The 24,091-nt window shown below is 51.7% G+C and overlaps 1 protein-coding gene across 10 annotated transcripts in view; it reads left to right on the plus strand.

Moving 5' to 3' along the window:
* The window catches only part of ZBTB7C (zinc finger and BTB domain containing 7C), a 376,759-nt gene that overhangs the window by 272,367 nt on the left and 80,301 nt on the right, over positions 1-24,091 (plus strand). The window contains exon 1 of one of the 10 annotated variants that reach the window (XM_082416551.1): positions 1,885-3,378. The exons of 6 other annotated variants lie outside the window; for them this stretch is intronic. In XM_082416551.1, the coding sequence (XP_082272677.1) occupies positions 3,254-3,378 (125 nt within the window). In that variant the 5' untranslated portion in view covers positions 1,885-3,253. Of the gene's footprint in view, positions 1-1,884; positions 3,379-24,091 lie in introns of those variants that run through there. 3 more of the 10 variants (XM_082416548.1, XM_082416555.1, XM_082416552.1) reach the window with 3 other exon arrangements.

Raw genomic sequence — 24,091 nt, forward strand, 5'->3', positions numbered from 1 at the left:
CAGCTGATGACCAGGCACCGCTAAAGTTTCAAGTTGATGGTAGCGGATTTGCTCCCTGTGCTTCTGTTTAGCCTTCTGAGCCACTGCTTGGTGGTTGGAGCAGGAGCTTTCATCCTCCCTGGAACAAGGGCGTGTGGTGGTTTGGAGGCAGATGTGGAAGGCCAGGCGTCTGTAAGCCAGCCTGTTTCCAAGTGCTCTGACCGACCTGACCCAGGAAGGGGGTGGGGCGGGAAGGAGGGGGAGAGGAGGAGGAGGAGTAAGAGGGAGGGGGCCAGAGAGGGCCTAAGAGGGAACCACCTCCCCAAAGGAAATGCACAGTAACAGATCTAGAGTCTGGCCCGCCCTGAGCCCCTTCTGTGTGGCTTTGGGAGCCTCTCCCGCCCCCCTCTCCCCACCCCACCCTCCAAGACTCCTTTATGTTCCTGTTCCCAGAAGGCGGCTGGCATGGGGGCTGAGAACAGGGAGGCGAGGCTGGAGGGGCAGAGGGGCAGGGCTCCCCACTTTTTGCCCAGAGCCCTTCCGAAGGGTGTGTCCCAACAGGGCATGCACACACAGTGATTAAGGGGGAGGGAGGAATGACATCCACTGTCCACTGCGGTACCCAGCCGGTGGGCTGGACCGTGGCCAACTTTCCCCCCACCCGAGGCTCTTGGCTGCAGTATCCTCAGCCCTGGCACCACCCACTGGCCTACTCAGACGCTCCTTCAGGTCCAGGGGCTGGAGCCCTGCTAGGAGGAACCGCCTAGGGGCAGGCTGGGCAGGGCACACAACTCTCCCCCACCCCTCCCTACAGCCTCCCTCCTCCACTCCCTCTGCCCACATCCAGCTCCAGCTGGGTTTGAAAGAGGTGCTCCAATCCTCCCTCCCTCCAAAGCAGGCCCTGCCCTGTACTCTCTCCTGTTAGCTGGAAGCTGTATCCATAAACTGATTGTCTTGTAGACCCCGACCTGATGCTTTATCCACTGGGAGAACCCTCGAAACCAGGCCAGCTGCCCCCCCCCCCAGCCTTCACTCCCCCTACCTGACATGCCCTCCTTCTCACGGCAGCACAGACTTCCAGGTCTGCCTGGACCACTTCCTGGAGCCCTCTCCAGATGAGTCCTATCCTCATGGCTGCCCTTGGTTCCTTGTCTGCTCTGCGGAATCAGCGCCCTGTTCCTTAATGGACCCCGGATAGTGCTCTATAGTACCCCACCCCATGCTGACGGGTCCCCTGTGCTTGATCTCCCCACAAGACGTGAGGCTCCGAGGGGAGGGCGGCACCCCACTGCACCCACCCCACCCCACCTCCACCCAGGCCGCTGTGGCAAACCTCATCTTCTGGGTGCACAACAAACACTTCTGGATTGATACTGATTCCATCCAGATCATGCGTTGGTGCCTTTACCTACTGGTTCTAGGAGTGGAGTGTGGAGTTATGCTTGAGTGGATATTTAATTAGTGCCTTTGTGGACACAGGGATTTAACTTTTCATTCTTTGGCTTGTGTGTTCCGGGAGTACATGGTTTTTGATAAAAAGCTATATGGAGTCATCCAATCTTGGAAGCTGTCCACCAACCCTGATTAAGCACCTTCCCTTCTGACCTTCAGTGCCTGATTCCCTGATTTAGCAGCCCCTCCCCTCCCCTCCCCACCCCTCCCCTCCCCTCTCCACCCCTCCCCTCTCCACCCCTCCCCTCCTCTCCCCTCCCCTGTCCACCCCTCCCCTCCCCTCCCCTCCCCACCCCTCCCCTCCCCTCCTCACCCCTCCCCTCCCCTCCCCTCCTCACCCCTCCCCTCCCCTCCCCTCCCCTCCCCAGTTGCGAGCCTCTCCACCCCCACATGCTGCCATCCATGACCCTCCCACCATAACAAGAAGGTCTGACAAACTCCTTCCAGCCCCTTGTGGAGACTCTTGCCCCTGACCCATGGGTATTTTTCAGTTTTAAAACTACAGAAGGAGACCCTTCCTGCCTTCCTGAAGCAAATTTGCCTGCCTGGCGCAGGCTCTGTGCAGGGCGTGCCCCACAAAGGAATGAATCATTAACACTGGGATTTCAGGCAGGGGGCACCTGTTGGAAGAGATAAATTTAAGTCTGAACCATCTTCCTGGGGTTCTGCAAACCTCAGCCCCATCCTGGGCCTTCATAGACTGATGGGCCTTTGGGATTTACCTTTGGCTCTGGGATGCTTTAATGTTTGTGGCCTGCGGGTGAAGAGTGACAGAGGCCATGGAGGGCCAGGTCTCTCATTGGTCTCATTTGTTTTGTGCTGAGTCTCCATCACACACCAGGCAGCTGGTCTTCAGGGAAGAAGGACCCTCCCTCCCTGGCTCCTCCCCCCTTTCTGAGAACCGCCAGCCTAGGTACCCAGGAGTTAGTGAAAGTTCCCCCCAGGTGAAGGGCAGTTCTGGGGAAGAGGGCTGACAGCAGCAGGAGCCTCCCAGCTGGCAGTTTCAAAAAGAGCGTGGTATGTGGTTTCAAGGAACAGCTTGGGCAAGGGCGCTCCACCACACCTCTCTGGGATTGGTGGCTGGCCCACCCCAAATGTGGACTGTTGGGTCTCTGGTTGGCATTTCTGAGTCAGTCTTAGAACGGTGACAAAGCCAGGGAGAGCCTGGTGATACTGTGTCTGTCGTTGGGGTGAATAGGGCAGTAGGTGCTCCCACCTCAGGCTTCAGGACTCCCTCTGGGCCAAGTTCCCTGGGCAACCCCGTGGAGGGAGCCACGGTTCTGTGCTTACTTCCTGCACTTCCCTCCTTTTCATTTGCCACTTGCATGCTTGCTGTGCAATGTTTTATTTGATAAGTTACACTCACGACCCTTTAAAGAGAAAACATATAATTCTAGTAATTTTATTGGGCTCAGGTTTCAGGCAAATGGAAATAAAATTGCCTCTAAAAATAAAAGACATGCAGAATTGGAGAAAAAAACAATAACAATGAAAAGCCATCCCTGATTTGAGATAAATGGTAAGGCATTTTGTGAAATAATAGAGAAAAGATAAACAAACAGAGAGATCCAGGAGAAAAGTGGGGGAAAAGCTCCTCCACTACCCTTGCTTTCATTTCTGCTTTACCTTTACGAAGGGGCTTACTTTTCGTATTAGAAAGTGAGGCGTAAAGCGCGACTAGTGAAATTGGTCCCTGTCCCGCGCTGAACAGTACAGGTGGACAAAAAGGGGCTGCCTGCCAAATACTTCTGGTTGGAGGGAGGGGTGGGAGTGCTCTCTCAAAACCACTCCTGGAATGGCTTAACTCGCCCAGCACGAATCAATGACAACCTCCCGCCGGCTGCGGCAGGCTCCCCTGAGCAGCGCTGCCGCGTGGATTCCCAGCCCGGGACCCTGGCGGCGCTCAGGACACGACCCGGGCACGAGCGGCGTCCCCGGGGCGGCCAGGTGGGTCTGCGGCGGCCTCGGCCGGAGCGGGCTGGGATGGGCTCGGGGCTCCGGGCAGGCGGCCGTGGAGGCGGGGGTGGGGAGGAGGCGCCTCGGGCGCCCGGCCGCTGCATCCCGCTCCGGGCACTGCGGGGACGCCTGGCCCGGGTGGCGGCTCGGACTGGCCCTCGCCGGGCGTGAGTGGCGGCGTCCGCGAGGAATTTCAAAGCTGCGCCTGGGCTGGATACGAGCGTGCTGGGGAAAGCGGGGCTAGGGCCCCCGCGGTAATGCAGGGGCGCGCGGCCGCCTACCTCCCAGCGAAGCGCAGGAAAGAATCGGGGACTCGGAATGCAGCAACTCTGCTCGCGTTCTCAGCGCCCGCGGCCCTCGCGGCAGGTTTTGGGGTGGCAGAAAGGGGACAGCGGAGAGTGCGAGGGGCACTCTGGAAGGTAGTGGTCGATAGACATTGTTAGTTTCAAGACCCTCCCCCCCCCAAAAAAAAGCTTGGTCCCCCTATATCAGATGCAAAACTTGGGGGGGGGGGCAGGGAGAAAGCCAAGGCAACTCCTGGCAGAAGTCAGGACAGGGGCAGGAATGAAAGGGGGATTGGCACAAGTCGCTGGGCGAGCCGGAGGGAATCCCGTCGCCGTCCCGGGCTGAATCGCCAGCAGAACCGGGTGGGTGGGGACCCTTCCCTGTGCCCTGACCTGGGCGTGGGTGGGCGGTGGAGCCAAGCCCGGGTCCCGGAGCTCCAGAGGCGGCCGGGTCCGGGTGGGACGCGCCGGCTCCGCGCGCCCCAACCCGCGTCGCCCTCGCGACCGCCGGGTTCCCTGCAGCCGGGTTCCCGCAGAGGCCGCGGGCTGGCCTGGGAGGGACTCTGGAAAGAGCCTGCACACACCCCACACACACCCCGGCTCTGAGAGTCGAGCGGGTGCAGTTTTCTTCGTGTCTGTGGTCAGGGCTCCGAGGGTCGTCGGGTTTGGTCGTGCTGGTTTCTGGCTTCTGTTGTCCCGGCTGTGCACGGTGGGCTGGGGACGGCTGCCCTTTTTCTTTTAACCCCTGGTACTGGGTTCTGCACAGGAGGCAGCCTCATTCTCGCGATTCATTGGGCGACGGGTGGCGTACCCCTTCCAATCCCTCCAAATGCAGGAATATGAACAAGTAAAGGAAGTGGTTGAAACAATCAGGCAGTTTTCTCCAGAGTCATAGAAGTTTTTGTGGAAGGGGAGGGAGAGGAAGGGCAAAGGTCCTGCCAGGTTCAAGTTTCAGCTCCACTCCATCACCCAGTTAAATCCTAGGAATTAGAAGGGTTCAGGGACCTCCTCAGGAAAGATCTCCAGATCTCTTCTAACAAGTCAAAAGAGACACAAGCTACACACTGAGCCCTTCCCTGAATCAACTTTTCCTTGAGAGACAACTGGGAGAGCCATTTTGGGATCTGAGAAGAGGCACTTTGGCAGCCAAAGAGGTCAACAAAGGCATAAAATAAGAGGAGGCTTTGGGTCAGGACCCTGAGGGAGGAAGACCAAAAGAGCAAAGGCCTGGAGGTCATAGAACTCAAGGCTTATCCTGCAGTGTCAGCTCTGGGAGATAAGCCGAAGAGGGTACGGATAGGGAAGAGAGGGATGGGACATTCAGAGGCCATCTACCACGTGCCAGGTACTGTGCTTGGCATACTTTATCTCCTCTAACCCACACAACCCATCAGATGTGAATCATTAGCTCCACTTTGCAGATGAGGAAACTGAAGCTCAAAGGGGTTAAGTAAGCTGCCCAGCTACTTAGTGACAGAACCAGGAATCCAAGCTACCCATCATACCACCCATCTTTTAGAATGTTTCATTTTAGTTGAGGAGACAGGACTCCATCACTCTGGTATAATTATTGTACAAAACAGTATGTGTTACATCCAATGTTAACCTTCTTGAACCTGAGTTTCTTTCCATTCAATCAGTCAATCATTTATTCGACAGCTGTTACATTGTCTAATGTGTGATTCCAAACACCATGCTAAGTGTTGGCATACATTAGTAAGTGAAATCTGACCTGGTCCCTGGCCTCTGTCAATGGGAATAGTAATTGTAACAGTACATCCTTCAGTGAGTATTGAGTGAATGAAATGAGCCAGTATGTGGGAAGGTGCTACAGAAGCATGGCTGTGAAGAAGGAGAGGCAGCAGGGGGGCTGGGAGAAGACGAGGGGTGGGCAGTTGGAATGGTGAGTGTCCCCACGCTGCAGTGATGAGGACTGGTCCCTGGAGTGCACACAGGGACCTAGGAAGCTGTTTGAGCCCCTGCTGTTCAGATTATTGGTTTACAGTCGTGGGTTCTAAGATGAGCCTTTAGTTTGGGGCATCGAAGCTGGAGAGGACAAGACCCCGTGCAGACTCTAGGAGGACTGGTGCCTCTCTGCAGCAGTGCCAGCCAGGCTGAGAGCTGCCCCAAGAGCATCACTCCCGGCCCCCACCCTCGTTCCTCAGCGGCTGCAATGGCACCTTCCATACTCTCAGGGCTGGAGCTGCAGCTCCAAGCCCCTCATCCTACCACTGGGGAAGCTGGTCCGTGTTCACAGGACTTGGTAGCGAAGCCAGCACTAGAACCCAGGTCTCTTGACTGTCCATAGTTCTCAGAGCAGCTCACGCCTGCCTGCCAGGTTGTTTCAGGACTCAACTGAAAAGACGGTGCTCCATCCGCTATATCTCCACTCACAGTGCCATTTCCCGATGCTCCTGTCCACCTCTGCTTTAGCTGACCTGACATATCTGTCCTAATAAAACGGTGTCAGATGAATCTTTGACACAGAGCGGCCATAAATATTTCAGGACATTTGGCCTGTTAACTCTCCTTCCATCTTGAATGGTATAATAGGTGTAAGATAACTACCTCTAAAATTAACTCTCACTTTTGTGAGGAAGGTGAACTGATAAATCTTGCCTTGAAGCTAAGCCCATCTGAAGGATGTTTGGGGGCTTACTTCTTCAGAACTGACACCAACTCTTCTGGGGAGGACGATTTTCCTCTTCCTTTCTTCTTTCTTTCTTTTTTTTTCTTTTCTTTTCTTTCTTTTCTTTTTTTTTAAATCTCTCGGGTTTGAGGTCACGAGATCACATTGTGTTCCATTTTGATGTCGTGGTGACAGAATAAAGGCATTCTTCTCCTAATATTGAGATGATCAGCCTGATCAGAGCGGTGAGCCCCCGCCTGGCTGCCCCATGTTTACAGCGATTGCACAGGTGGATAATTGCATGGGGATGTCTGTTTGCTCAGCGCTTGCTCAGCCGTGCAGCCCTACAGGTTGGGCCAGGGAGAGAGCTGTTCAGTTTATTTTCCTTTGGCTGGGAACTGTGGAGATGAATAGAGGGAGGGGAATCTGGGGTTGAGAGATTGTTGCCAAGAGCAATTTGGAGTCTCCTTCATATTAGTCAGAGATTGTGTTTTTTCCTTTCTGAAGCTGCCTGCCTCCTAGTAACTTCCACCAAGGATTTTTTTCCATCTTTGTGCGCGCTTGTTAGTTTTTGTTTTGGTTTTTAAGTTGCTGGACTTCTCATGACTTAGCAAAAAACGGATAACTTGAGGAATAGGGTGATGAAATGGGGCCTTTGTACTATATATTCTGCATGTCGTTGCTTAATAAATTTGAATACTGATAGACCCCTAGGTACCACGACGGAGTAAGATGAGTAATTCCTTTGAAGGGAGAGTTTATCTTCAGTGGATGACTTTCAAAATTGCAGCATAATTTAACTTTCCCTTTGTCCATCTCGAGCCTGTGTTTAGAAAAAGAAGAATGTGTGCTCTCCTGTCTCACTCCCTTTTGTTCCCTTTGGGAGGCCCCCTCCATCGGGGCCTTGCTTGGAAGGGGACCAACCAGAGTGGGCCTCCTTCCCTTTCCTCGTCACCCCCGCATCTCCTCCACCTGCAGGAGGCCAGCAATCGAGAAGGAAGCTTCCCTCGGGGTAAGAACTCTTCCCCAGTGGTGGCCTGGCTCGGGTCACATGAGGTGCAGAAGGGGAAAAGCTGGCACGACCAAAGCCTGCCCCTCCTGGGCCAGAACCCCGGGGCGGGATGTTCTTCATCTGTCAAGAAGTGAGTTCATCCTCTGAACAAGTTGAGTAGAGCAACACCGAGACACTGAACTGAAAAAAACTGCCTAATAATAGAGTACACAGTCAGTGTCGGCTTTTTCAAATTAGATACAAACCAGAAGCAGATGTACACGTGACCTTCCCAAATAATATCAAAGCTGAACTTGGCCTTCAGAAAAATTCTGCCTTGCCTACACACACATATGTGCACACGTACACTCAGGGCTGTTGCTTTTTTGGCTGTGGATTCTGGCTGATGATTTTATTCTTTCTGGAGCTAACGGGTTGATCCATTGTTTCTTGTGAAGCTACTGGTAAAAGTAATAGGTGACGGTGACCCTAATTCCTGTTGATACGTGCCTTCTTTTAAGCCCTAGGGAAGTGTAGCAGAGAACGCCTCTATTTAGCAGAACCTAAATAACAGGAACTTTTCTAAGTTTTGTTGTTTTTTTTTTTTAATACAAGCTTTATTGAGCTATAAGTCACATACCATGCAAGTCACCCACTTAAAGTGTACAAGTCAGTGGTTTTTAGTATATTTACAAAGTTGTGCTACCCTCACCACCATCAATTTTAGAATATTTTCATCACACCAAAAAGAACCCCGTAACCATTAGCGCTCACTCTCCATTTCACCCCAACTCCCCAGTTCTAGGTCACCAAAAATCTACTTTCTATCTCTAAATATATTTGCCTGTTCTGGACATTTCATATCAATGGAATCATAGAATATGCGGCCTTTTGTGACTGACTTCTTTCACTTCACATAATGTTTTTAAGGTTCCTCCACACTGTAACATGTATCGGTATTTCATTTCTTTTATTGCTGAATAATGTTCCTTGTATGGATATATCACATTTTATTTATCCAATCATCACCTGATGGATAGCTGGGTTGTTTCCGTGTTTGGCTCTTGTCAATAATACTATGAACATTCATGCACAAGATGTTGTGTGGCCATAGGTTAGTCTTTCTCTTGGATATATACCTAGGAGTGGAATTGCTGGGTCAGATGGTAACTCTATGTGTTACCTTTTGGAAAACTGCCAGACTGTTTTTCACAGTGGCTGCACCATTTTACATTCCCATCAGCAGTGTGTAAGGATTCCAGTTTCTCAACATCTTTGACGACATTTATTGATAATATCTGCCTTTTTAATTGTAGCCATCCTATTTTCTAAGGGTTTATATGCTCAAGGAAGCAGCACCCAGGAAATATTCTGGAATCAGCTAAGTCACATTTGCTTGCCGTACCTATAGTGAGATCCATTTATTTCAACTTCTTGATCATCCTACCTAGCCTGGTGTTTCCTCTGCATGTCCCAGACCTCTCACCAGGTTTTCCCTATAAGTTTCTATGGGACAGTGCAGGGTCGCACGGTGTGACACTGTTCTATGGGAGAGTGCAGGGGTCGGTGCTCTCATTCTGTTTTCCCGAGGAATGCTCCAGAGAGCCGGCAGTGGGGCCCGCTCCCTCAGCCCCACTTTATCCAGATGCAGCTGCTGATGGAAAGCCAGGCCCTGGGAAAGGAAGAAATTGACCTGAAGGGAAATAAATGTGACATTCATTGGACAAGCTGTTCAATGTTTGGGACTTTGATGGAGACGACTAAGATCCTGACCTTTTTATTGTGTTAAGTGACACTTTTGGGACCACGAATAAAACTGTTGGAGAGCTAACATCATAACCAGGTGGCAGCCAGGCAATGCAAGGCCACCTCGTCCCATTCCTGTTCGGGCCCTGAGCTGCTGGCAAGGTCCATTGATTCATCCAAAACTGCTAGGTGTGGCTGGGTGCTCTATTTCACAGTGGTATTTCAGCTCCACAATGAAATAATTTCATCCCCTTGTCATACCTATGGGACTGACTGGAGTCACACTCTTAACAGAGGTAGATATGAGCCGAGTGGTTCAGGGGGGGGACTCACCTAGTTTGAAAGACTGCCAAAGATTATGAAAAATTATCCTTTCACCCAGAACATGCTAAAATCTCAATCAGTGGCATCAAGTTCAATATAAGCAGACCTCAGTACCGGAAATGAATTCCAATAGTTTCTTGGATATCGTTGTCAAGCAGCTGGGATCAGGCCCAGCTACTAATTTATTGTTCACTTTCAAGCTAGTGCTTAATCCAGCAGTTCCTAAACCTGACTCCAGCTGGTCATCACCTATGAAACCTTTTAAAGATTACACGTGCCGGGCCCCACCCAAGAGGTACTGAAGTAGATGCTCAGCAGAGGGGACCAGGCGCCTGAAGGTGGTTGTGATGGAGAGTGAGAACACAGGCTGACCTCTCTGGGCTTCAGTTTCCTTTCTCAAAACGAGGCGTTGGATTAGACTGGCGTCTCCAAAGGGATTCATGGAGCTGATTCAAGCAGAACGGTTCAGGACGGGTCTGTTTTTGCCTGAAATTTTATTTGTACAAAAGGGAGCTTCTGCTGCTGAAAAAAAATTCAGAGAGCCCTTGAGTGGATGGTTTCTGAAGTTCAGCTATGACAGCTCTGAGTGTCACATTCTAAGCGGACAACTGTCCCAACTTCTTGGAGGAGGATTTAGCAGGAGTCATGCAAATGGAAGTTACTTGATAAGGGAGTCATGCTCTTTGAGGGTCCGAGCTGCCTGGCTGGCCGTGTGCACCACGGTGATGGGGTAGAATATGACTTGGTAGCCCCTTCTTCTCCCACTCCCCTCAGTAGCGTCCCTACCCACCTCCCTTGAAGTCCCCATAGCTTTCCTCCCCTTCTTCTACTGCTGTTTCTAATAGTAGCCCAGAGTGTCGGACAGTCATTCATTCATTCCTCCATTTAGCCATTTAGCCATTTCCCACACACCTCCTATAGGTGACGAATTGACTAACGCCCCATTTCTGTCCTCCAATAATGTGCCACACATTTTAACCAGAGAGGCGGCCTAAGGCTAGCCCCCGGAAGTGCCATCTCAGGGCCCCTGGATTTGGATGGAGGGTTGTGGAGAGGCCTGAATTCATGGCATGTCTGGAGGGCGGCCTCACCTCTAACCCTGTCTGCAAGCTCTGCTCCTCCACCCTCCCCCACTGGGGCTGTGCCCTCAGCAGGCGGCTCAGAAAAAGCTTCTGTCATCCCTGGTCTCAGCCAGAGACGTGCCCTCCTCCTCAGCACCCACCTGCTCGCGAGAGGCGGGCCGAGGCGGGAAAGGGAGAGCTGGTTTATTTGGAGATCCAGCCCTTGGCTCCCACCCCGTACCCCTGACCGGACAGCTCGCAGGACAGCTGTGCTTGGAGGACTGAAATCATCAGTGTTTATTAAAGCTGCTGGAGGGAGGGGAAGCAGGGCGGGGTGGGGGGCAGTCACGTATCTGCCTCCCAACAAGAAAGAGGCCAGGTGAGGCCCAGAGCCGCTCCCTCCCTCCCTTCCTGGTGAACATACACTCGGTGACATTAGAGCCGCTGCTTGGGGGTGTTTTGAGAGTTTTTTTTTCTAATGAAGGAAGAACCTTGAACGTTCATTTGAATGGGGATTAATGTCTCTGTGGCCTGGACCTGCAGAGAAGGAGAAATTCTAGAAGGGAAGAAGTTTCAGTAAAAGGAAACAGGCCTGATCTGCCTCCTACTGATCTGTGGGGCCTCCTCCGCTGGCAGCTTGGAAGGAAATATGTTTGAGGCAGTTTTCTGGGCATGGCTGTATCTTCTTTTGGATTGTGTGTTGGAGAGGGGGTGTGGGGTGTGTGTGTGTGTGTGTGTTTTCGGTGAACATTCCACTCTGAGTATGGACTGCCTAAACTCTGGGGTTCTAACCAGGTTATGAAGACCCCCTGAGTGTATGTTCAACCCTTAGTTTTTCGTCACTCCCTTTTAGCAATACTTGTGCAGGGCAGCAGAACTTTTTTTCCCGGTCCTTTCATGCTATTCTTTCACTGTTCAAATTCCTCCACCCACATGGAACCTGCCGATTCAGGAATCATTCTGTGTTCCAGAATCTCCGCACCCACCCAGCCTCTTAGCACCCCTTCAAGACTCCCACTCCATCCTCTCTTTCTGATGATCTGACCCAGTTATTAGGAGAAAGCCAGTCCTTTACACTAACTCACACGAAGCTACCGAAGCCTCCGGCAACCACATTGCCCCCTCATGGGGTGTCTGTCTTTGAAAGAGGAGACTTAAGTTTCTAATGGGGGGACTTCAGGTGTGAGGATAAAGCACAGTAACTCCGGGCGGAGTGTGGAGGCAGTTTCTGTGGGAATGGGGACCTCCTAGCACCACTTTAATCAAGGGGCATCTGTACCTGCTTGTGCGGCCTGGGCACAGACTTGGCCCCAGGGTGGTGGGGGCAGTGAGGTGGGAGGAGGATGAGTGACCAGAATGAGGGCACCTTGGGGAGGACTGTCAGTTGGGGTGCATGGCGGGGAGAACCAGGGGCTTCCGAAAGGACGAGCTGGACTAAATGGACCGCAGGTTAATGTTTGGGCAGGTGGGGATGATTTCCTTCAGGCCGGTGGGTTTCTTCAAGGTGACACTGGACCCCAGGAAGGTTGGGGAACAAATGGAGTGAACACAAAGATGGAGAGGAAGGCGTGCTCCAGAGGACGGGACCCTACGCGGTGGGCCCCTGGCTGGCCTGGTGCACACCCAGCTGCGGGGTCTCCGCTCCACTGCCCACTCCTCCCTGCCTTCTCTTGTTGGGCTCGCCGCTGTGGGACGCTTCCCGACACCCTCCCTCCCTGCCCTCCTCCCTTCCTCCCATGGTGCACCCTCTGAGTGAACCGGGCTTCCAGCTCTTGGAAGCCTTTCCAATAACATGGTGGTGAACTCTTTGCAGACCCAGGCAGAAGAGAGGGGCTGAGCGTCAGCCAACCCCGGGCCCACGCTGGGATGAACTGGCCAGACCAAGTGAGCCTCCTCTGGGGGCAGCCAGGAGAGGATGGGTGGGGCCTTCCCCGCAGCCAGTGGGGCCATTGCGAGTGACGCCTAGTCAGCAAGGACAGAAGCAGCCCCTGCTGTGTGCCAGGCCCTGTGCTGGCCCCAGAAAGGATGCAGATGCAGCTCTCTGGCCCCTGCCCTCTCAAGATTGTCATCCGTTTACCCAGTTAAGACAGAAATTGAAAATGAAGCAAGAGTCTATAAAAGTGACAGACTCTGCTGATTGGTCCAGAAAGATGGTGCTGTTCAGAGTCAGAGCAGGGGGTGAGGGGCAGAGGGCTCAGGGGAGGCTTCATGGAGAGGCTCTGAGCTGGGACCAGAGGCGAAGCAGCGTGCCACAGCCTCTTAGCTCATAGGCTCTGCAGTCGGGGCCTGGTTCGAGACCTGGTTCTCATTTACAGGCTCTGTGGCATTGGACTAGTTACATAATGTCTCGGTGCTGTGGTTTCCCCATTTGTAAAATGGGGATGAAACTTCACAGGGTTGCTGTGAGGACGGAATGAGAGCAGCCCTCAGTGCCCGGCCTGTAAGTGCTGGCCGTCACCAGCTGGACAGGACAAACTCTGATGCAGCACAATGGCCTCTTCCAAGCAGGCGTCCCCAGGTGACATGGAGCTGGATGGGGGCATCCCTTTGGCCAGGATCTCCTTTGGGGGCTGGAACTGTCTGAAATTTTAGAAATAAACTGAGCAGCATCCTGTGGAAAGTAGTGGACGTGTGAGTCCACAGTCGGTTTTAGGTGACTCGATTAAAAAGCCAAGGGTCTCTCTGGGCAGGACCGGGCTCTGAGGCCTGCTGTGATGGGGAGAGAGGGGGCAGCACACGAGGGCTGTCTTCAAGTCCCAGGGTGTCAGGGGGTGGGTAGATCAAAGATACAGTTATTCTGGTGTATTTAATAAGACCCAGCTATGACAAAATTCTGGCCTGCTCTTAGACTAAGTCAGTTGACTAAGGAAAGTGAAGAATTACCATAGAATGGGTTATTCAAAATCCTTATTATCAGGTATCAATTCAGAGCAGGTAATCATGGAGGTGGGGAGGAATCAGCATGAGAGGTAATAAAGGAAACAGAAAACATCAGTGTGTAAACTTTTTAAACAACATCTTTGAAGAGATCAAATGTTATAAAAGAATGGCCCAGCCACGTTTGTAAAGTTTCCCAGAGTATACACTGCTCCTGCAGTGGCCCTGTGCTGGCACACCCACGGCCCTGCCCTTGGCAGGGCCCTGGTGGGATTGCTTGCCCGAAACACACTAGGGAAAGGGTTCTCCACGTCACGTATTCTTAGAATGCACCACTGGCTACAGCAGCGCGACCACACATGACAGACGGACATCTGCTGGACGGTGTCTCCCGGGGCTGCCTGGCCAGGGTCAATGCCCTGGATGGCCTCGTCCACTGGGGCCACCTAATGAAGGGCCAAGCAGACAATGTCAGGGCCTCAAAAGGACCCCCTGCTCCAAAAGTTCTTCCTCGTGGATGGAGGAGCCAGAATATGCATCTGCTTACCCCCAAGACCACACTCTTGCCACCGTGCTTGACTGCGTCTCCCAACCCTTAGGTCATTATGGCCAGCACCCTCCATCTTGCTTTCCCAGCCTGCTGTGATCTGAGTACCAGGATGGAAAAGTCGGGAAACAAGTTGCGAGTGGTGGTGTCCCAGGCACAGAGGGCTGTCCGTACTCATATGACCAAGAGGGCTCCCCAGTAAGGTGGCTGGCGGTCAGTGGCCCAGGGGTGCAAGAACAGATGTCTGGAAGGCAGCCAAGAAAAGACACGTCATTCAGGGCTGGAGAACCTTGCTCCTTGGGACGCTACCTTGTCCAGAGTCCCATTCAGGAGGGAGGTCCCTTCCACGGCTTCCACAGTGGGAGGCACCTGCTGGGGGAGACTCACTTAGACCTGAGTTCCAGTCTCAGCTCATCCACTTTCCAGTCAGGTCACCATGGACTTCTTGGAATCTCTGAGCCTCAGGTATTCATCTGTACAATGGGAAAGTTATAGCTGCCTCCTGACCTGATGAAATAATGAAAAAGATAAATTATGCACCATGTCTAACACACAGTAGCCGTAATTTTGAAAATAGCTTTCAACTCAGCACTTCCGTACAGCAGATTTCTGGGTCCCGACACACCCACCCAACCCCACCAAGAACCTCTCCTTTGTCCAGTGGCCCCTGTGTTCTGCCCGTGATCATGGTATTTTTCCTGCCACCACTGAGGAAAGCTGAGGGCTTCCATCAGTAGCCACCACGCCGGCCTTGACCTGGCCCTAGATTTCCTCCTGGTTGTCCCTAGATTGGCCACTGCTGTTCCTACTGGAGCAGAGGGGCTGGGAAATAGGGTGACAGCAAGGAGCTTTCTCCCCAACTATTGTTAAAACCCTTCCTGTCCATTTCCCCAGAAGGTGTGTTTGCTTTTCCATCTTCTCACTCACCCTTGCTCCTTGAAGAAGTCAAGCTCCTCCAGGGCTGGCTCAGAGAGCACTTCACAGACACCAAACTAAAACCACCAAGCAGTATCCCGTGAGGATTCCCAGTGTCTCAGCCAGTGAGGGTGGGTGCCCCGGCCTTCATCCCAAGGTCCCGAGACCCTCCAGCCACCGCCCCCAAACCCCGGCATCACTGTGCCCCAAAGACCCTTGTGGTCCTCACACAGTCAGGACTCCTGGTAGCTGGTCCTGTTGGCCAGGACTGCACGAGTGGGCACGCAGACTCTCTCCCACCCCCTCCCCCAGCAGCCTGTCTGTAGTAATGATTAATGTGATCAGTAAGAAGATAAACAATAAGTTGGTAGCAAAAGCATCTGAAAAAGGTAATTAGCAGCAAAACACCATGGTTCTTCAAGATGGTTGGTTGCATTTTGTTTGGCTCTGGGGACTGTGGTGCAGATTCTATTCCAGCAGGTGCTATTGGCTTCTGATGAGTTATATGCCACCCGGAGTCTCCTACATGTTCACATGAAGGGAACCGTTCCCACCTCCTCCCATTCCAGTGTCGCCCGAGGGTCTCAGACAGGCAGACAGACTTCAGACTTTGCTTGGCTCTTCACTAGCTTTTCATCAACCCTGCAAAGTTCAGCATTACTAGGGAGAGGTCACCACGCCCCGAAGGAACAGATGCCAATTAAAGGGGCCCAGGTTGCCTGAAGAGTTGGGGAGCCAGTATCCAGCCTGTGATCCCCAGGTCGTAGGGTTAACGTGACAACTAAAATGACTCCTCACAGACAGCTTTGCCTTAATTGGCATTTTTCCTGGCTGGCTGAGCCCTGCAGGAAAGAAACCATCTCACTGTCCCCAGGCTACATCACCTCCTGTCCATCATGGACCCCAGAGCTGAGCATCGTACATAAAATACAACAGAAACGACTCTTCCTAGTAATAAACAAGACTATAATATATATGTGTTTGTGTTTTACAAGTTAATTAATAAAAACTTACATAATAATTCCGAAGAAGAACTGCATGTTAAGGATGCGTCTTGCAGCATTTATTACTATCAATACATCCACTGTTCTTACAGCACTCGGAGGCTAAACTACAGAATTAACCCTGAATTTAGTCTGTGAATTATTTTCGGTATTATAGTCCCTGTTTCTCCAAGGCTGGGGACTCTGGGCAGCTGACTAGGAAGCAGAGTTTAGTGTGAGGATGTTAATCAGAGGCGCCCTGGGGATCCGCCCCTGCAGGATGCTGAGGGAGGGAGGGAGCAGGCAGGGCAGAGACGAAGCTGGTGATGCAGCCCCTCAGCTTCAGCCATCCCCACGGGGTCATCTGGAGCACACATGGCCACCTCAGGTTTGTCCCATGCCTTTATAGAGCCCCTGGGACCTCAGGCAGTCATGGAATGTGTGTGTCCTTGGACGGGCATGCCTTTGGGTGGCTCTGCAGCCCAGGCCATCCTGACGGGGCGGTCCTAGTCTGAGGGCTGACTGCAGACCACACTCCCACCAGCTGGGCCACCAGTCCTTTTTGAGGGGGAACCTGGGTGGCTCACATCTGTGCCCTCTGCAGCCTCTATATGGCTTATCCTTCTCAGTTTGTAAACTCCCTGGAGACAGGATATCTATATATCCTGTATGGCTCTCTGACCCTCACAGCCTCTAGCATGGAGCTGAGCACAAGACAGGTGATCATAAAGCAGTCAGTGATCCATGCTGAGGTACAGATAGGTTTGCTGGAGGCCTCTGTGCCTGGGGACCGATCACCCATGCCACAGCTGCCAGGCAGGACATGTTACAGCTCAGGGTGTCAGCTCCTCTGGACAGAGCCCCAGGGAAAGGCTCCCCCGGGCCATGGATCCACACCCCTTCCTTCTGCAAGGAGTCAGGGTCTGGGAGGGAATATTCTAACATTCCTGGAGGTGGAACTAAGACTGTATGAGTTACATAAGCTGTTACCATCTCATCTGTTCACTCATTCATCCATTTACTGGGCATCTCCAATGAAGCCAGCACGGTGCTGCAGAGCAACAGGATGTGGGCAGTTTTCTCCCTTGTGGGGTGGAAAGTATGTACAGCTGGACAGGAATCCTGGGCTGTGAGACCTCCCCACGCTGGGACCCCCCACCCTGGGACCCCCCACCCAGGAGAATCTTGCTTGTGTTAATTTGGCCTCTGGTCCCCACAAGCCTGAAGTGGCTGGTTCTCTGCCCTCACCTGGAATGCCCTGCCCCAACCCACTCCTTGCACAGTACTGCGCGTTTCAGGTACTTCACCAGAGCAAGTTGTAACGTATGAAGTCAGCCTTCACCACCCTCGGCTGCTCTGAGCCCTCTTGGTAGAATCGGCTGGAAGCACGTGGCTCCGTGGATGTAATAGTACCAGCTGCTCAGACGCCTCTCGTAGAGAGGAACTTGCGCTCGGGCAGGACAGCATATATGGTCCCTGCCCTCTACCCGCCACACGCCCTGCTCCAGCAGCTATGCGCCTATAAATAAAGATACAACAACCACTACATCTTCACAAGAGAGAAAAAATTAAAAACCTACTAACAATCAATGTAGTCCAAAAGAGGAGAATGGTAGTATCAGTTGTCGGACGTCCACTCATGGAATATTGTAAACCATGAAAAGGACAAAGGCAGACAGTGCATAGCAACATGGAAGTGGGTTTATGGAGCACCATTAAAAGAAGAAGAAACAGAACAAAAATTGTGGTGCCCACCCAGCTGTGCCTCCACTGAGCTGTGCTGGCATCACTATTGGTCGTGTAGATCCCGGTTCCCAAGCAGATTTTGTTTTTTTTATGTTTTAACTTTTTATTTTATATTGGAGGATAGCCGATTAACAATGCTGTGACGGTTTCAGGTGCACAGCAAAGTAACTCAGCCATACATATACATGTATCCGTTCTCCCCCAGACTCCCCTCCCATCCAGGCTGCCACATAACATTGAGCAGAGTTCCCTGTGCTACACAGTAGGTCCTTGTTAGTTATCCTTTTTAAATATAGCAGTGTGTACATGTCGATCCCAAACTCCCTGACTATCCCTTCCCTCCACCCTTCCCCCCACCGGTAACCATAATTTCATCATTTAAGTCTGTGAGTCCGTTTCTGTTTTGTAAATACGTTCATTTGTCTCATTTCTTTTTAGTTTCCGCATATAAGCGTTATCATACGCTATTTCTCTGTCTCTGTCTGACTTACTTCACTCAGTACGACAATCTCTTAAGTCCATCCATGTTGCTGCAAGGGGCATTATTTCATTCTTTTTTATGGCTGAGTAATATTCCATTGTATACATGTACCACATCTTCTTTATCCATTCCTCTGTCGCCATCAACATTTAGGTTGCTCTAAGCCAGATTTGATGGCTCCAAACTCAGCTTGCCTGACTGCAGGACCCTGCCACCTCCCTGGCAGGACGTGCAGGGAACCTCCCGTCCCTGCTGAGGGTCACCTAGGACCACGGTGTGCACCGGCCTAGGCACAGGGCAGCTCAGCCTCTCTGCCTCTGCATGGTGAGAACAACGCCTCCCTGGGGCCACCAGGGCCCTCCAGACACCAGAGCCACCATGTGCCGGCACAGCCCTCCGCTCCTCTCCGCTTCCCTTTGGCACCAGGGCCCCACGTCCTTGGCCTCTCCTCTAAGCCCTAATTTCACGGACTGGACCTGCCTCCCAGGCCAGGTCGGGGCTCACAGCATTGGTCTTGCCGTCTCTCCTGCCTGTCCCCAGACCTGTAGGCCAAGCTCTTTCACTCAACCCAAAGCTTCCATGCGAATGACTGCCCATCAGTTCCACACACAGCAAAGTCCAGAATCCCATTTGTATAAACGGGAACGCATAGAATGCGGCTCAGAGGGAACTAAGAAACGGAATCAGGTGTATTGAAGCGTGAGCATGGGGGGCGGGGGGGGGGTCTAGTGTGTGCATTTTTTCAAATTGCCCTTTAATATACAATATAATACAGTAAATACACATATTTTTAAGCTAACCTTAAAAGGAAAAAAGAAGGGATGGAGCAGTTGTAGAAGGCTATAGAAGGTTCAGGATACACAGCCAGAGCAGCTGGCGTGTGTTGAGACCAGAAGGCTCTGGCGACAGTGGCAGGGTACTGGCTGTGAAAATACAAACGCATGGGTACCTGAGAGTTGCTTATGTAACGATTTTGCCACCAGCTGGGTGGTCCACCTTCTCTTTCTCCCCTAGCCATCTTTCCTGGATCATGGCCGCGGCTGATGGCCTGGACCTCTGTCTCCAAGGGTTGCTCTCTCTTACCTGGAGTGGCAGATGGGAAAGAACAGTGCTCCTGGGCCTGACTCTGTAGGAGATACAGCAGCAGGAATGGGAAGTGGCTGCCCTCCCCAGGAAGAGCCTCAGGACCAGGGGCAGTTCTGGGAGGGCCCTGCCAGCTGAGATTCCTGGCAGAGACTCCTGAGATGCCCACTTATTCTCTCAGAACCTCCCAAAGCCCATCCGACACTGCAGCTGTGCTCCTTCCTTTCTGAGCTGGTGCTCCAGGACTCAAGTGTGAAAACTTACCATGTGCCTTCCCAGCAGCCTCTGCAGGCAAGTCAGGCAGGGCCTTGGAACTCAGACTGCGTGTACCTGATGCCAAAAGTCCCCAAGTGAATCCCTGATGGGTTGATGGGAGGGTGGGGCTCAGCACAGATTAAATCTCCTTTGCTTCCGCCTCCCCCTCCTCCCCCAGTGTCCAGTCCCACAGCCTGTCCTGCCAGCCCTGGCTGCAGCACACCCACCTCCACACCTCCACTGCCACCTCCAGTGGTCCAGTGTCCTCGGCTCCCATCTGAACTCCTGCCTCTCGAGCTCTCCCACACATTCTGTCCCTCAGAATCATCTTTTGAAAACATAAATACGATCCGTCACTCTCGAGTTTCAAACTCTCAGTGGCCCCTCATTGTAATTAGGTTGAATTCCAAACTCCTTACTATGGCCTAAGGCCTTGCTACTCAGAGGCTGGTCCCTGGACCAGCAGCTTGGACCCCACCCAGGAACGTGATGGAAATGCAGCATCTCCTCCCAAACCTACTGAGTCAAAATCTCTGGGCCGTGAGCATGTTACCATTTGAGAAACGCTAGCCTGAGAGCCCAGCGAGATCTGTCCTGCCCTGCCCCTTTGACCTCACATAGGACCCTCACCCTGCAGACTTAGGAGGCCCTCTCTGAGTCCCCAACTAAAGGAGTGCCCCCAACCCCGGCACTTACAGTTCTATGCCCCTGTTTCATTTTCCTCAGCATGCTCATGCCCACCAATGAGATCATTATTCATGTTTTTGTGATATTGTATATCTTCCCACTAGAGTGTAAGCTTCATGCGGGTAGGACGCAGCCAATCCTGCTCTCCACCGTGTCCTCCCAGCCTGTAAGAGTCCTTGCAGTGAAGGACGGACCCAGTCAGATCAACACACATTTGATGGGCCTGTGCAAGGTACCCTGAGCTCACCAGGAGTTTACAGACAGGCTGGGAGGATCCCGCCCACCACCTCCCCTACCCCCCACCCCGTCACATGTGAAAGTTAAGTCAAAATGTGGGAGCTAATACTAATGAGAAATGCCTTCATTCCCCAAGTTTATTTGGTTGGAAAATGAGAAGGAAAGGGAGGTGCCTGGTAGTTTCAGGGAAGGAATGCATGGAATGTAGGTCTTCCAAGAATGTGGGGCTGGCAGTGGGAATGCGGACGCTTGCCCGCTGGGCTTGTGGTGTCTGGCTCCTTTCTCTCCTGGTAGAAGCAATCAGTCTTCGAAGATTAAGAAGATCAGGTGCCAGTGTTCTTTATCTTCTCCACCTAGATGAAAATTAGGCAACAGGAGAAAAAAAATACCCTTTGGTCCAAAGCCATGGTTCTCAAAGTGTGTTCCCTGGGCTAGCAGCATCAGTGTCACCAGGGAACTTGTTAGAAATGCAGGATCTCAGGCCCCCCGCTTCGGACCTCCTGAATCAGACACTCTGGGGGTGGGACCCAGAGATCTGGGTTTTAACAAGCCTCTGAGTGAGGCATCTGGATTTTGAAAAACTGGCAGGGTAAAAGTAAATCTTTATTTTAAAAATACATAAAATAACACATTTATTATAGAGAATTTTGGAAATCAGAAAAGTAGGAAGAAGATTAAGGCATCATTAATTCTATCACTCAGAAATAACTCCAATGAATGCTATCAATATTTTGGCGTATCTTCTTGCAACCTTTGTTAAAGCATATGTATTTTTAAAAATTTACCCAAATTGGGTTATTCTGGACATTATGTTGCTCTTATTATTTAGCATTTTAGCTGTGAGCACTTCCTAATCATTCAGAGAAAATCTCATTTTAGCGGCTTCATACTATTTGTTCACATTAGTGTACCCTAAGGGCTATATATCTAGGTAATTTCCAATTTTTCTTATTATAAATAGCACTAGAATGAACATCCTGGTTCCAAAAAGTCTGATTCTTTTTTAGGATAAAATGCTAGAATAGGAATGATTAGGCAAAGACTAAATATTTTAGGTCTCTTGGTGAACATTTTACTATTTTAAAAGTTTAAAAACATATGTATGTATTTGTAAAACATATGTCAAAAAAGTTAATATATTAACCCTATAAAAAGAGCTTCTGTAAACCTTAAGAGAAAAACATAACTCTCAGCAGTGTAAAAGGGGAAAAAGGAACCAACAGTTCACAAATGCAGGACCACATGTGGCAAATGGCCAATTCACAAGTGAGGTAATGTTGAACCTCAATTCTAGTGAAAAAACTCAAGATAAACCTCCAAGATACCACCTTTTTTTTTTTTTTAACTCATCAATTTCACAAAGCTTTGTTAAAAAAAAAAAAAAAATTAGAATAGCCGGAGCTGGCAAGCAAAGGTACAGTGAAACAGATTTTTCCACCCATTCCACCCATGTCTTCTGGAAGGAAATATGAATTGGTAGTGCCTTCTTGAGGAGCAGTTTGGTCTGTTTTACTAAAGATTCATTCTACTTGGACAGCTCATTAGATGTCATAAGGGCTCCCTCCACAGATAATGTTTCGTGGGGTGAAATGAGTGAGATATTTTGTTGTACAGTAAGCGCTGCCTCTGACTCAGGGCAGATGATCAGAGGTCCAGGCGCTGTTCTAAGTGCTTCGTTTCTGTTAACTTGTTGAACCTTCACAACCTTCCAGTGAAGGACTATTTATTATTTCCATTCTATAGTTGAAAAAAATGAGACCAGAGAGGTCAAGTAACTTGCCTACTTTCACAGCGGGAAAGTGGCAGAGCTAGGATTGGAACCCATGAATCTCCATCTGACACCTATGCCCTTACCCATCATGGCAGACTGCCTGTCAACACGGCAGAAACTGAGGGACAGGACAGCCCTCTCTTATCTGTAGCTTGGCACTCATTACTCCCTCTCTCTTACCTTTCCTCTCCTGACCTCGGCTATGGGTTCGACTCTGTCCTGCCTCTAAGACACTCTTTTCACTTTCGAAGCATCTGCATTTCAGATAACGATGAGGAAAGACTTGTGATTTATAAAGAGCTGGAAACTTGCTTTGTCCGTGAAGAGACTGGTGTGTTCTGATATAGCCTATGTTTCTTAAAAATATTGCAGTTTCTATGGCTATTGGGTCCTTGGAGTGAGGGGAGGCCGCTGGCTGGATCCATAGCTCTAACCCCTCTCCAGGCCAGTTACATCACTGGGCCCTTCGGAAAGGTAAAGATGAAGTCCTTTCCTAGGTCACAGCTTTTTGCTCAGGTGCCCAGAGGTATGCTAAGTGCCATGGGAGACGCAAAAGAATTAGAAAGTAGAGCTGCTGCCCTTGAAGAATATAAGGCCCTTTGGGGCAATTCAGACCTCCTCTCCCAACATGACTGGGGAAGAACTGGATGGACCAAGTGATGCAGACCCTGTGCTTTCTTTGTTCAGACGTGAGCTTCTGGTAGGGTTAACCAGGAAGGCTTACTGGAGGAGGTGTCACCTGAACGGGGCCTTGAAGGATTTCAACAGCAACAGATGAGGGATGACAGAAGGAAGCGCACAGTGGTGGCAGGTTCAGGTGTCCTCAGAAAGTGAGCATCCCATTTGGCTGGATTAGGGGGGAGGCAGGATCCACCCAGATGTGTAGGAAGGGCCCCTACGGCGGAGGGCTTCGAGGGACAGGCTGAGGGGTGTGGTCCATGTTTTCCTGGTCTTCGTGTCCCTGTTCTCAGCACAGCCTGTGCGTGTGCCTAGGACCAGCTCACTGTTGTTTGTAAGTGAACGGATAGCCAAATCCAGGAGGTGATGGGGGGCACTGAAGGCGTCTGAGCCGGGAGTGTCATGGTTAAAGTAAAGTTTTGGTGAGACAGGTGTTGCTTAGCTCTGTGGACATGAAGAGAAGTCCCAGGCAGGGTGGTGACAGACAGATAAGGTGACGCCCCGTGGGAGGGAACTTTGAGGCACCGAGACTAGAAGAAGGTGACCTGCCAGTGCTGGTAGAGGCTGTGGCCCATGGGAAGCCACTGGCAGGTGCGTGTCCATCCTGTTGCATCTGCAAGGATCTCTGGGAGAATGGCCACCCCCCCTTTGGGACACTGCCATCCCAGCACTCATCCAGGGACTATGGAGCTCTGATGGGTATGGTTTTATACTGAAGACTTGGCCCTGGCTCCCGCCTGGATCTCCGAGTGCTTGCTGGGCCATCTCTGTGAGGCAGCCTCTGTATGTCCAGGGCCTGGGACCTCTGGGTGGGAACGCACGGGGACGCGGGCTGGGAGGAGAAGCCGAAGGGCTATGCGTGTGCGGATCCTCGGCCAAGAGTGGTTGGTTATGTTAGAAGAATTGGTTCCGTGTGACAGGCAGGGTGAGTGGCCTGCCTGGGGTGGACAGCAGCAGAGGGAGGGGCGGGGTAAAAGCGGACCTAGAGGCACAGAGACCCACTGGCTCTCTGCCATCCACCCCCCAGCACTGTCAGCTTCTCACTGTGTCACAGCAATGCAGGGGCCATGCTTGTCCAGTGTTCCCCCCGCACTGGGCAGTGAGAGGTCCGTGGGCACGTACGGGGCTCACTCTTAAGTATGGGCTAGGACCGAAGGTGGTACACACAGAGGACAGCCGGCAGAGGTGAGGGGGCAGAGCAGGGCCCCTCCGAGGCTCTGGCAAGAGGCAGGAAATAGGAGAGACTCTGGCACTGAGGGAGCGGACCATGAGCAGGGAGACTCAGCACCTGGCCAGCTCCAGTGAGCTGGCTTAGAGACTGGAGGGGGCAGTGAGAGAAGCAGCAGACTCAGCAGAGACTGGGGCAGAGATGACTTTGGGCCTGACAACCCCTCTTTTCATGTGCCCTC

This window comes from Balaenoptera physalus (genome assembly GCF_965194825.1).
Source record: "Balaenoptera physalus genome assembly, chromosome: 12".
NCBI classification, from domain to species: domain Eukaryota; kingdom Metazoa; phylum Chordata; class Mammalia; order Artiodactyla; family Balaenopteridae; genus Balaenoptera; species Balaenoptera physalus.